Source organism: Vidua chalybeata, chromosome 2, assembly GCF_026979565.1.
Source record: "Vidua chalybeata isolate OUT-0048 chromosome 2, bVidCha1 merged haplotype, whole genome shotgun sequence".
In the NCBI taxonomy this organism is placed as follows: Eukaryota; Metazoa; Chordata; class Aves; order Passeriformes; family Viduidae; genus Vidua; species Vidua chalybeata.
Genome location: NC_071531.1, coordinates 10,317,865 through 10,330,957, shown reverse-complemented (window position 1 = coordinate 10,330,957; position 13,093 = coordinate 10,317,865). Strand labels below are relative to the sequence as shown.

The 13,093-nt window shown below is 32.5% G+C and overlaps 1 protein-coding gene across 1 annotated transcript in view; it reads right to left on the bottom strand.

The window, feature by feature from the left end:
* Positions 1–10,000: 10,000 nt before the first annotated feature.
* The window catches only part of LOC128783063 (dystrophin-like), a 74,597-nt gene continuing 71,504 nt past the window's right edge, over positions 10,001–13,093 (bottom strand). The window contains exon 22 of the mRNA XM_053933674.1: positions 10,001–12,435. Coding sequence (XP_053789649.1) covers positions 11,854–12,435 — 582 coding nt within the window. The 3' untranslated portion in view covers positions 10,001–11,853. The remainder of the gene's footprint in view (positions 12,436–13,093) is intronic.

The following is a 13,093-nucleotide window of genomic DNA, read 5'->3' as shown; positions in this document are numbered from 1 at the left end:
AATGAACTTCAGACCCACATAAGGGATATTTTAACTGTATTTTAACTGTATTTAACTGTATTAACTGTATTTAACTGTATTAACTGTATATTCTTTTTGACTCAGAAGACAGAATATTTCTACTCACAGTAATGAAAAGAGCATGCTCAGTGTGCAAGGGTTTTCACTCAAAAATAGGTCACATGAATATGTGAAGCAGCATACAAAATACAATTAGTTTCTATAGTTGTATGAGATTAGCCTATTCTTTTCGACCCAAATTTAGGCCAACAAATATATACATATATATGCACATGCATGTATTTAGATAAAATAAAATCTGTGTCTTCTCGCTCTAAACTATTCCTGAAACTACAAAAAAGAAAAAGTCAAGCAGAAATCGGATGTGCAAGCACTTCATGCTTCTCACACTTGATTATTTATAGGGGCAAAATAAGGAACCTTTCAATCACTGTTATGAAGAAAAATGGGATGTATGCAAATATATATTCATACTGTCCTTACAGGAAACTTTAAATATTTCTCATAGCTGGATGATTACTTGTACAGTTCCACTGTTTATAGTGCTAGTTAAACTGTAAAGCACTACAGTCAGAGAAATTAATAAATAAACAAAAGGATAGACATATAAAAAAGTAGACACCTACCAGAACCTGCCCTCATATTTTGGTACATTATTTAAAAAAAAAAAAATCAGTCCAAATAAATTCATTTCGGAATGCTATTTTTTTTTTAAGAGTTGAAAATTTGATACTACTTTAGAAATCAAGGATTAGGTATGTTTATCTTTATTGGGGTTTTCAACAGGTCACAGGTGTTTATTTCCTTCTATCTTTCCCGCATTGAAAGTATCATGACAGAACCCACAGCAGAAGCTGTCATCTTGCACCAAGGAATGGAGGGTAGTCATGTCCAGAACTGACAATGTTAATCAGCAAAGAGCAGCATTTTTAGCTTGCCCCAGTGTTCCCTGGAATTGCCTTATAATAGACATTAAAATAGGCAGAGTCCTTCCTTATATTCTGGACAAGCATTTTCCTAGAAATGCAAAGCTGAAACTGAATCATATCCTAAAACTGTAGTGAGAAAAAAACTTATGAAAGGAGAACACAGCAGCTGAGGGCAACTACTATTAAAATAATATTAATTCAGTACAGATATATGTAATTGATGATGCCAAAATGGCTCATGAGAACCATGGTAGGTTAAGGTTTTATAAGGATTAAAAATTAATAGGAAAGTGGAAATTAAAGATATAGATAACCATTTAAGAATGGCTTTGGATAAGTAGAATCTGATCAAATGGCAGAATGCATTACAGTTACTTAAAAATACTTAAATTAGTATTTAAAAAATATATAGTACAACATATATATAAAATACAAGTAAATTTAAGTGATTGGGAAATGCTGGGGTAACTGGCCATTTCCTATATTACTATTTCTGTGGAATACAATTTTAGTGATAATTTTTTTCCTGGATTGTCAGTGATATAATGATGTGCAAATTATTTTTTGTCTCTGAAAGAACAACTTATTTTGAGTAAGATTCAAAATTTCATGTAATGCTTGTTATCAAGCATTATCATGTCTCAAATAGTAAATTGAGTTTTCTTCCCTGTCATTACATAATTTCAATTATGGAAAACAAGCCTTCCATACACATGACTCCACTTAAACTGATTTTATTGATAGTTACCATGCCACCAGGTGAATGGTAACTGGTGCCAGGTGCAACAAAATTGTAAGAAACAAATTCATGACCTCTCCCTTAAAGAAAAGGCCAATAAGCAAAACCAAAATAAAACAACCAAACAAAATGACAACAAAAACTCAACAAAAAAGTAATGGAATAATGCAGGTTTTGCCAAGAAATTCACATACCTTCCCCACAGAAATACTTGTGATGATTATTGCCTATATCTAACATGGTGGTGACATCAGAGCTAACTAGTCTTGGAGAATGCTGCTAATTTTCCTTTAACAGTTGAAAAATTGTTGTTAAAGCACCTTTCACCAATCTCAGTGTATCCATTTCCTTTCCTCTTTTTGCAGAGGGAATAATCACAACATCACTTTTGCTGTTCAAGAGTTTTCACCCAGAAAGCCTCCAAATTTCTTGTGTCACATCTTGAGAACCATTTCATTTTTTGGTCCTTTCTCATGATGGGGCTCCAATCCTTAGTGTCTGTGCTTTTGATTTAATGACTTCACATAAACATGGGAGGAGTAAAGCTGCATAACACTTCCATCTGCATTGTTATACCTGAACACTGCTCCTGGCAGCACCCTGATGAGAGGTTCAAGGAAAACAAAGAAATGTGCCTACTCCCAAAGTGAAATAACACTTGAGAAAGTATTCCTTGCAAGCAGATGTATATGAGTGTAAAAAAAAATCAGTGACCTCTGCAGAATAAATGTGGTCTGCTACATACATGAAAAAAATGGAGCAGATAACACACACCTTCTGGACAAGGGCAGTGATACCTGAGAGAATCTGAAAAACTTATGAATTACGTGGTATCTGCTAGCCCATGCTCACCACCAATATATCAAATAAAGAATTAGACACACAAAAGTATAATAAAATGCTATCAGAGGTCAATATCCACTTTAAAGTACATATTTATAAAAAAGCTTTTATTCACCCATTCCTATGCCAATTGTGTTTGGTGAGAGGAGCTAACATTCAGAGAAATTTATTCTGCCTTCAGTGTGCCTAGCATATCTTACCTGTTAATATGCATAGAAATAGAAAGGTCAAAATTACACTGATTATATGGAATTTTCACTATGAGGCTGGATGGCCTTAGTCAATCACAAACAAGTTATCAGTACAAAAAGAAGCATCTCTTTCAAGTACAGAGAGACCTAAATCCTCGACGCAGGATTACAAATTTATACATTCCTTCTGTAATTCTATGAAGACAAGACCTTAAAAGACACTTGGAAACAACTAAATATCTTTAAAATATTGAGAAAAAAGAAATAATATTTTTAAGTAAGAAAATAAATATTGTCTCATTTATATGATTTTTTTTTTCTACTCGTGTTGCAGAGTGGTTGCAGTTCACAAAATCTTATATATTGCAACACTTAAACCATATAGGTTAATGTTTGTATCTGATTTAATCAGTTACTTATATAAAAAAAAGATACTTTAAAAATACACATTACTATTTTCAGCACTGTTCTTGGACAGGGAGTGCTTTATGCCTTCACAACACTTCTCTGCTAAGGCAAACCTTGCTCGAGAAATGCTGCTTTAACAGTTTTTCTTCTGTGATAAAACAACTCTGCTTGATCTATACATAAAATTAAATAAAGCCAGCCAAAATGAAGGTATTCCTAACAATGGCATTAATTAGAAAACATTTCAGTAAATTTTAAATTCTAGGAGTAGCAATAGAAAATTGCAGGCTTTGATTTTGAAAACTACCTATCAACAGGCAACGACCAGCCTGAACTTAATTCCATTTATATTGTCTTATTTTTCCCCTTCATAATTTGATTGAAATGTAAAAGTTTTCTCTGTTAGAAAATGTCTCTTTCCTGTATGTATAGGCTTAAATTATGGAATATCTCCCAATATCTCAGACATGTCTGCTACAGTCTGACAAGTGCATTATTTTCCTATTTAGATGTGGTGGGAGCAGGGGAAGAGGTGAAGAAAGATACAGACAAAAGCTGTAACAATGAATTTAAAACAGTAAATCCACAGTATTCACAGTTGTTGTGGGATTTTTTTTTTCTTGTAGTTGTTTTTTGTTAGGTTTTTTTTTTTCCTTTTTTTTTTTAATGAATACTTTAGAAACTATGTCAAAGCATTTTGATACTGCAACCAATCCTTTGTCCCTTTGTCTTCCTCACACCCTCAAGCTCTTGGAGCCCTCCAAGATGCCAAATACATTTGGTCAAGTAGTAAAATGAACATCCCTTTCTCACTTGCTGAACAATGCCTTTGTTTTATTCTGGTTTAGATAATTGATTCTAGATAGGAACTCTCCCCAAGCTGAGATACAACTACACATTGAACCTAAAAGCAGCTTATTTGAAAACTTACCCAGCTCTCCTTACTAAAGACCTGCTAACTTGCACAGAAATAAGGGACTAAGATGATTCAGAAATTCCAGCAGTTCTACCTGTAATTTTTAACCTGATAACTTCCACTGGCACCTACTTGCTAAGCAATGAGAAAAATAAATAAATTTCAACTATGATGAGACTGGGGCAGAAGACTCTCATACAATTCACTGTATGTGATATGAGTAACTTTTTTCAAAAAATAAAGGAAGAAAAAATAGAGTAATGTGTCTTATACCACATCTACAATATTAGCATGTCCGGAAGAAAAACAAAATAGAGTAACATTACGGCATTATTGACTAATGGGAACTACTGGGATATAGAAAATGTCTCTTGTTCTAAATAAATTACGCATAAATCCTAATTGCTTCTAATAATGATGGCATATCTCAGTATTAATAAATGCAGCAGAGCAAAACTGACAAAGAAATCCGTGTCTGTCACATAACTTTAAACAGAAAATTGTAACATTATAAAAGGAATTATTAAATCCATTACAGAGTCTATATCATAAGTATTTACCAAACGCTGCTCAGACCATGCACAGTCAGTAGGATTCTGGGGGGAGATAGCACCATTGAGCCAAGAGAGACAGCCATTATCAGTATTAGAAATCACAAAATAAGCAAAAGCTTACACTGCTTTTCGGAAAGAGAAAAATCAGAACACTGCAAAATCTACATCCTAGACTGATTTTCAACATGCATTTTGAAATGTTGTCTAGTATTTTATAAGGGCTTAACTGGAAAATACTTTTGTAATTTATTTATACACGGCACCTTCCAGTAGACAAAACGTATTTGAAGGTTTTTATATGCTAACTATAGAATACATAAATCTAGAGATGCTAGTCATTTCTTGGATTGATCTTGTAATTTTTCACACCTAAAAGACACACAGACATTATACATGTCATACTTCAGTAAATATCTACTTGACACTTCAGAAAATTAAACTCTTGTACGCAGTCCTGTAGCTATAATGTCCATTTGTGACACACTCTATTGACTTTGTCAAACCAGTATCATAAACTCAGCTACACAGAAGGAAATATCCAAAAGAATAAAAGGAATTTCAAATTATTTTTTCCTCAAAATAGAATTTCATTATTATGTTTCTTGGACAGTGATAAGCTATAGAGGTGAAACAGTGATAATAGTGGCAGAACTAGTATCACACAATTTGCTGGAAGTCAGCCTACTTAAGAACAGATTTTGGTCAATGCCAACTTATTTAATGGCTGATTTATTAAGACTACAGAAGTGCCACAATCTTAGATAGCATTTATGCTGCCTAAGAGCACGAAGCTTTAAGGCTGTCTTGAGTATGCGTGTGTAACTACTGAGTGATCACCAAGAACCAATTAATGATAAAGGTCAGACATGTTAGAATACAGACTACTGATATCTGAATTAACTACACCATTTTGGATTTGACTGTTGATTTGTGATGCTAACATTCCAGATATTTATGCCAGCTACATTTGTTAGATAATTTCAATGCAATTTAGGAAATGAAGTAAAAATAATATTGAAGCACCACATCTGTAATGAATGCAAGCAGCTTCAAAGAGCAAAGTCCTAAACCCTAAACTTTTACACCTTCCAGAAATGTTAAAAAGAGTTACCTAGTATTTTTCCATCTTTAACCTACATTTATAGAGATACAATAATGCATAATATCAATTACGTCACTTTGGCTGATTTTTTTACTTCAGGACAAAAATTTGTTTCTTTAAATGATGTGAACAAAATTGTTGTCCATCCAGCAGTTCTGAAAGCTAATTAAATATAGAAATAGAAAATTCAAATAGAAAATTCAGCACTCACTCTGCACATCTATAACTTTGCTTCTTTCCCTACCTTTGTGTGTATACTCAGATGCATCCATGAAAAACAACAACAAAAAACAACAAAAAAAAAAACCCCAAAAACCCCAGCAACAACAACAACAACAACAACAAAAACAAATAAAAAAAAGACCCTAACCAAACCAAAACAAACCCTCCAGCCATGACTGATGTTGACATTCTGAATTGTAGACAAGAGATGAACAACATCTCTTAAAAAAATACTGTCGCTTAGGGCTCGATCACTCTGCAGGAGGTATTTTCCCTTATTATTTAATGCAATAATAGTGCCAAGTAATTTTTGACACTAAAAACCACTGCATGTAATTTATTACACTAATAAATCATAATATACTATAGCAGAGAAAATAAGATGGTAATTAGCTGCCCTGTTTTCCAAATAACTGGGTAATTATAAAGAAGAAAACATTATAGTTGCATAATGCTCAGTTTGGTCTGAAAGCAGAGACCACTGGATCCTATGTTGTACATGATTTTTTAACCAAAGCCTTGGTCTTGTTTCCATCTCAACCATTCTGTGAGCAGTGAGAAAAGCCTGTGGCATGGCTGAGTCCATATTTGTATAACTATATAATTTAAAGACAAATTTCTAACCCTGCTTTACTCCATGTTGCAACAAGAGTCTTCACTCCTATGTGACAAGGAAAAGGAGAATGCAATTTAGATCACTTCAATAAAGTTTATAATATATAATGAAAAGTGGCTGAGAAAAATCTTTTCTGTATAGTTCTGTCACTTACAATATGGGATTTTTTAACTTTATTGTACAGCTAAAATACTACAGCTTTGCAGTGATCAGAGTGAATACTGTACAAAATTAACATGAAAACATGAGGGAAGAAAATTATGCTTTAGGAAAACTCAAAATTACACAGTAAACTTGTCCACTTACACAAAAAAGGCTTTGGATTATCTTCTATTAAATTACTGCAACACTGCATGCATTCATTTTAGACAGAAAGATAAAGTGCATTGTAAAATGCATCTATAAAGTTAACTCTTCTTGAGCTATATCAAAGACAATATCCATCTTCAGTCGATGTTGTTCCATCTTTCCCATACCCTTATCTTAAATCAGATAGAAATTAAAGGATTTTAAGTACACTTAAAGTATTTGGAATACATTTTCCAATAGGAATTTCCAGGCTGATGTAGACATTCACCTGTGATTCTCTTCCCAAAGCTCCTTATTCGTCCTCATCCTGCTTTTTCAGACCACAGTCAAAAAATTCCAGTCTTTAGCTATGCTGTGTAAAGCTATCTGTTTAAAAAAGGAGCCACTGCCAATGTCAGAAAAGTTAAATGGTGTCACAGTATCACCTCTGTCCCATTCTTAACAGACCCAAAGTGCACAGGTGAATTGGATACTAATCCATCACTGTACAGTTCTTCTCCCCAATAGGTGTTTTCCTGTTTTTTCTAATGTCTTTTCTCTCTTTTATTTCTCTCTCTCTCTCCACTCATTCTAGAAATAATGAAGAATTAGTTTGCCCCTTCTTCTTGTCAACCATTACTTGTTTATTTAACCCAATGAATGTTCAAGCAAGGATAAGAGAAGAAAACCACTTTATCCCAGCACCAGTGTTTGTGAAAACAATGGAAAACAACAACTGAAAACAATGATAGCACATCACTATTGAAGTGTCCATGTCATTTTGATGGAGACAGATAATCAGGACATCTAGTCCTGTGTTTATCTAATGGTGATATACTTATTTAAATTAATGTTTGATTTATATTTTAGAACATATCTTTATATATAAAAAATTATAATGGTAAAAAGAGATGATTAAATTTTATTAAATCAACTAAATAGAGCTCCACAGGGAAATATTAACTGAAGATTTCAATATGCTCTTAAAGACTGAAAATAAACAAAGCCTTGAATTTCAAATGTAAATTTGATCAGTCCTTAATCTGGTTCCAGGAGTTGATCACATACTCTCTCACCTGAAATGATTATCCAGTTAGGAGACAGGTATTTTGAATTTCTGAATGCTTTAAACGATCTTAAAGAGAATAATGACTTTTATTTGGAAAATGAAGTACTAAGGGTGCTGGTATATTTTTATCCATGTTACATTATGCATGTTGCAGGTAACGATCAAACTTCTCAGACTAAAACACTTACCTTATAAAAATAAATACAAGTTTTGTATAACTATATTCCTTATTCATTCTGGATCATAACATAGTCTAATTGGTATGAAAAAGACAGTTTCTCCTGTTGTTTATCATTTGATCAATTCTGTATAGCCAAAATCCAGGCCCAATTATTTCAGGAGTAAAATGATCATAAATTTCAATAGACTGTTTGTGGGTGTCACCAACAAAATTACTGACATTGGTAAGCCTATTTTTTTTGCTTGTATATACAATAGTAGACACATAATTTTGACAGATGGCAAAAGGTTCTCTTGTCCTAAAGATCCTCTGTTTTATGGTTTCCAGCATGCATAGCTCAGCCAACAGAGGAAAATTGAATGACCACCATGATAGCAGAGAGCGTGTTGAGCATCTTGATAAAATATGGTAATAGGACATATAAGAAATAAGAATGTACCGTGTAGGCTCTATACCTGTCTTCATCTAGATGACGTTTTCTAAAGATAAAGGCCTTCAGCACTCTACACATGGAGTAATTTCAATCAGCTCAGGAAAATCTAAGCTGAGCCATGACACAAATACACTCATAGATTGTTGAAATTATAACATTGGGAAAAAATTCTAGAAAACAGACATTAGGATAGTTTAATTAAACTTAATCAACATCTTGGTAACTGATTTTGATCGTTAATTGAATGAAACATCGAAATCTACCTTTTTCTCTGGATAAATATTTTCACCACCTTGGAAGAATGGCTAAGCTGTTTCAGAAAAACAGTATAACTGAAGATTCATTTAGTTTAGTCTGTAGCAGGGGGATGTGACAACTTTTCTGAAGATACTCAGTGAATGCCAAGGTTTAATGATATCTGGTTCTGCAGAGGTGCTTTAGAAATAATTTTCCCTTAACCTCTCTAATGTTATTATTGACTGTTTTTTTTAATGCATGTAATTTTAATATTCAAAAATTGCATACTGTTTTAGGATTAAACTATAAAGGCTTGCTTTTTTAAAGAATATCTTAATCATGGATTTCAGTGGGATTTAGTGGTTAATCATAATTTTAAAATATTATAGAGAAATATTTCACTCCTTTTTATAAGTTATTTAGATTTCACCACTAGTGTTACTACCAACTGATTTTCTGCCCACTATTTATTCTGCCACATATGAATAAAAAAACAATGTGTGAGAGAAAAAACTTGTAAGACAACAAGAACTCTGCATTTTTTTTCCGCTCAATGTGATTTTTGGTGGTGTGCAGTTGCATTTATGTATTTGTGTATCGTATTTAATCTGTAAATGCAATAAACCCAACTTTTTCCTTATAGAACATCATATATTACTTGCTGACAATTTTTACATAGAGGACCACTATACCAAACTGATTAATATCTCAAAAATGTTATTAAGCAGAACATGCATGTTTGAGGTGATATAAATAAAATATACTCTATTCTCAAAAGTGGTGACAGGAAATTCCTTTTTCTAAATATACACCAATATATTTTTGTCAATTAGCTTTTGGATATTTACTGCTATGCATTTGTGAGACACTGAGGATTTAACAAGGATCCACCATTCTAGAAGGAATAAATTTTCCTAAGGTCATGGTTCTTATATCCTTCTGATAGGTCTACCCAACAAATACTGGGGAAAAGTAAAATCAGGGGAGCATGATAATCTAATTTCACACTTTGATATCAAAAATATATTAGGTCCAACAAATGTAAAAAATGCAAATCTGTCATTAAGCAACATAATTAAAGGTTTTCTTCAGTGCAGTCTTGCTATGTTTATTCAATGAAGTGTAATGAATTGCAATATACACAGTAAAACTAAACTCTCATTGATTTATAACAACTTTCAGTTGTTAAATAACTATTATGGAATGCATCATAAATTATAAGTAAATGCAGCATTTTTCTATTTCTTTTGCTTTAAAGAAAAAATCAATTTTGTATTTTTATTGTATGGCTTTATTCAGTTGTTGGTTAACATAGAAAATCTCAGTGGACGTTATTTTTGATGGTATATGCATGTGTTCAAGTGAATAGTTTGAATTCTCATTTTTCTTTTGTATTTTAAAGTCTTTCACAAACAATTAATGCATCCTCACAACATCCCTGTGAGGTAGGTACTTAAGCTGTTTAAGAAAAAAGAAAAAAAAAAAACTTGAGAAATTCCCTCTGTTTCACTAATTCAGCAAAGTCAAAACAGCAACAATAACAAGGCCGTTGCACTTCTCACTCTGATTTGGGTCATGAAGATGATGTACTGCCTCTCTCATGTCTCAGTAGCTTCTGTATAAATTCTAAAATATTTCATATGAATATTACCTTAGTCATTGTCAACAGAGCAAGATATTTTTCATGTGAGATGAGAAGGATACACTAATTGTCCTGTGTACATGTAAATTTCATTGAATGACTTTAATCCCTAGATAAATAGTAAGAAGTAGACTTCATGTATGAAATATTTAATATTTAAAATGTAACCTTTCAAGGTTATAAATATAGTATATAATTATATATTTTAGGAATAAAAACATATGTAATGGTTACATGAATTTAAAAAGCTGGTGAGTGTATTCATATAAGCAATTCAAAAAACATGCTGATGCACATCCACTTGAGATATTTGAAAGAAAAATATACTAAAATAAAGTTTATTGATCTGCTAGTAAAATTTTATAATGGATATATTCATCCCCTGTCATGGTAGGTGGTGGATGACATAAAAAACACAGCAACAGCAGAGTGTTTTCATATAAATTGCATGCACAATCTGATTTCTTACTTGATTATCAAAGGAACAAATATATTCATTAAAAAAAGCCAACTCATTTACAAGACAAAGTGACTCTCGCTCTAGCTCCATGTCAATATAAACAATTTGCGACTGATTACATCCATCAAGTTTAATATAAACCATAGTAATCTGAATAGTGTAATCAGATGGAACAAGATTTAATAACATACAAACCAAAGTTAATGTTCCTCTGATTGCTTCCATTAACTGCATAACTATCCAAAGTATTAGTTTTACATATACATTATGTAACTTAGTATTAGAAAAGTCAAAAATACACAATATAGTACATTATATAGAGGACTATATTTATCAAAAGTTTATACATATTGCTGGTTTTTAGATATTTTTTCCTTTATAAAACATACTTTACCATATATCAATTAAAAATAACACTTCACATATTTAAATTGTCATTATCCGATCAGTATGTTCCCTCTGCAATCTAGGTGCATTTAAAAATAAAGAAATATAATTGCATTTTGATGAAACACCCTTTTACCACTAGCACTTTTAAGATTACAGAGAGCACATGAAGCAACAACTTCCTTAAAAGCAAATCTTATCTTTCTTCATATAAAATCAAAAACCCAGAAGACAATGTGCAGAGTAGTAGGAATGGCAAGAAAAAGCTCATTTAAGTGCAAAAGCAACCTCTGGTAAACTTCTAAATGGGTAACACTCAATACATATCTTGTTTGTAAAGCTGGAATACTGACAGTTTATTTCCCTTTTATTTACCCAGTTATTGCAGCATGTATAAACCAGTAAGAATAATTGTATTTTATATACAACTAAACAACTCAAATTCAGAAGACATGAAGATGGTTTGTAAATTTATGTTTTCATCCTGTCAAATTTAAAGTTACATTTTCTTACAAAAACTTGTTTGAGAGTTCAAGCAGAGCTTTGAAGAAAAAAATATGTATATATAGAGTCATAAAAATTTTTCCAATCACTTCCTAAAGTGAGTATAACATATTATGGACAAATAAAAAAAACAATTAAAATTGGCATGGGATGGGTAGTTTGGAAAAGACAACTTTTGTGTTTTTCATGTTCAGTGAAAAAAATAGATGCATGGCAAACTAACATTTTTAAACTGATAAATGTTATGGAAAAATGATGAGGCAACAGAAATAAACACAAACTTTTCATTGCTGAGTTTTTTGTCAACGACTGATTTAACTTGAGGGCAATTTTAAGACCAAAGCAGATCACTATTGTATCAGAGTATATAAAGCTTCCCCCAGTTGCACACAATAGGGCTTTTCTTATTAATATCTGAAGAGTTGACACTGACCCTGACGCTCTCATTGTTAGTAGGATGCTGTTAGTAGTAGCAGTTGCAAACATATGGGTTTGCCAGTAACAACTCACAATTTGTGCATAGTTGAGTCTTCGAAACTGAGCAAATTTGCTCTCAAAATCTTGCCAGCGCTTGCTGAGCTGTATCAGGGTTGGCTCCACTGCTTTTGCAGCCCCATCCTTAGACAGGCGTTCAGCCTGCCTGTGCACCGCATTCAGATCTTCCTTCTTCTTCTCCAATTCTCCACCAATCTCCTAGTGAGCAAAACCAATACAGGGCCCAGGACAGTTAGCTAACTAGATCAATCAACTTAAAATTAGCAAAATACTTCCGTCAGAAAATCCATTTCCATTTTATTGTCACAAGTAAAATTTACAGCTTATTTTCATATTATTCATATCTTATTTTACATTTAAACAAAACAAAAATAACTGGAATTGAAGAACCTTCTTGGAGATGGGCTGTAGAGATCCTAAGAGCTACTACACTCTGAAACTGTTAGCAGAGGCCAACAGTTCCCATGTTCAGATTATTGCTAGTACACTGGGATGGGCAATTGGAGAAACTACTTTCTCAGTAAGGGTCAGCATATTCAGAACAAATACTGTTTGAACAGCTTAAAAATATACTATTAGGCTCTTTAACGTACTAGCTAACTCCTATTTTACTACGTGGGAAACTCAACAGAGAATGAAGCAAAGAAAGACGATGTAAAATAAACCAGGAAAACCTTTGACAGTATGTAAATAAATCTATAGAGTTTGACAGTGACATATGAATATGTTCTGATGAAAATGAATGTGCTAACATGAGATAGAGGTCATCCATATATTGGTAAGTCATTTGTTCATCTGGAACAAAGATACATAAAATCAATTACAATTTTTACTAGAAAACATTTGATGCTTCTTA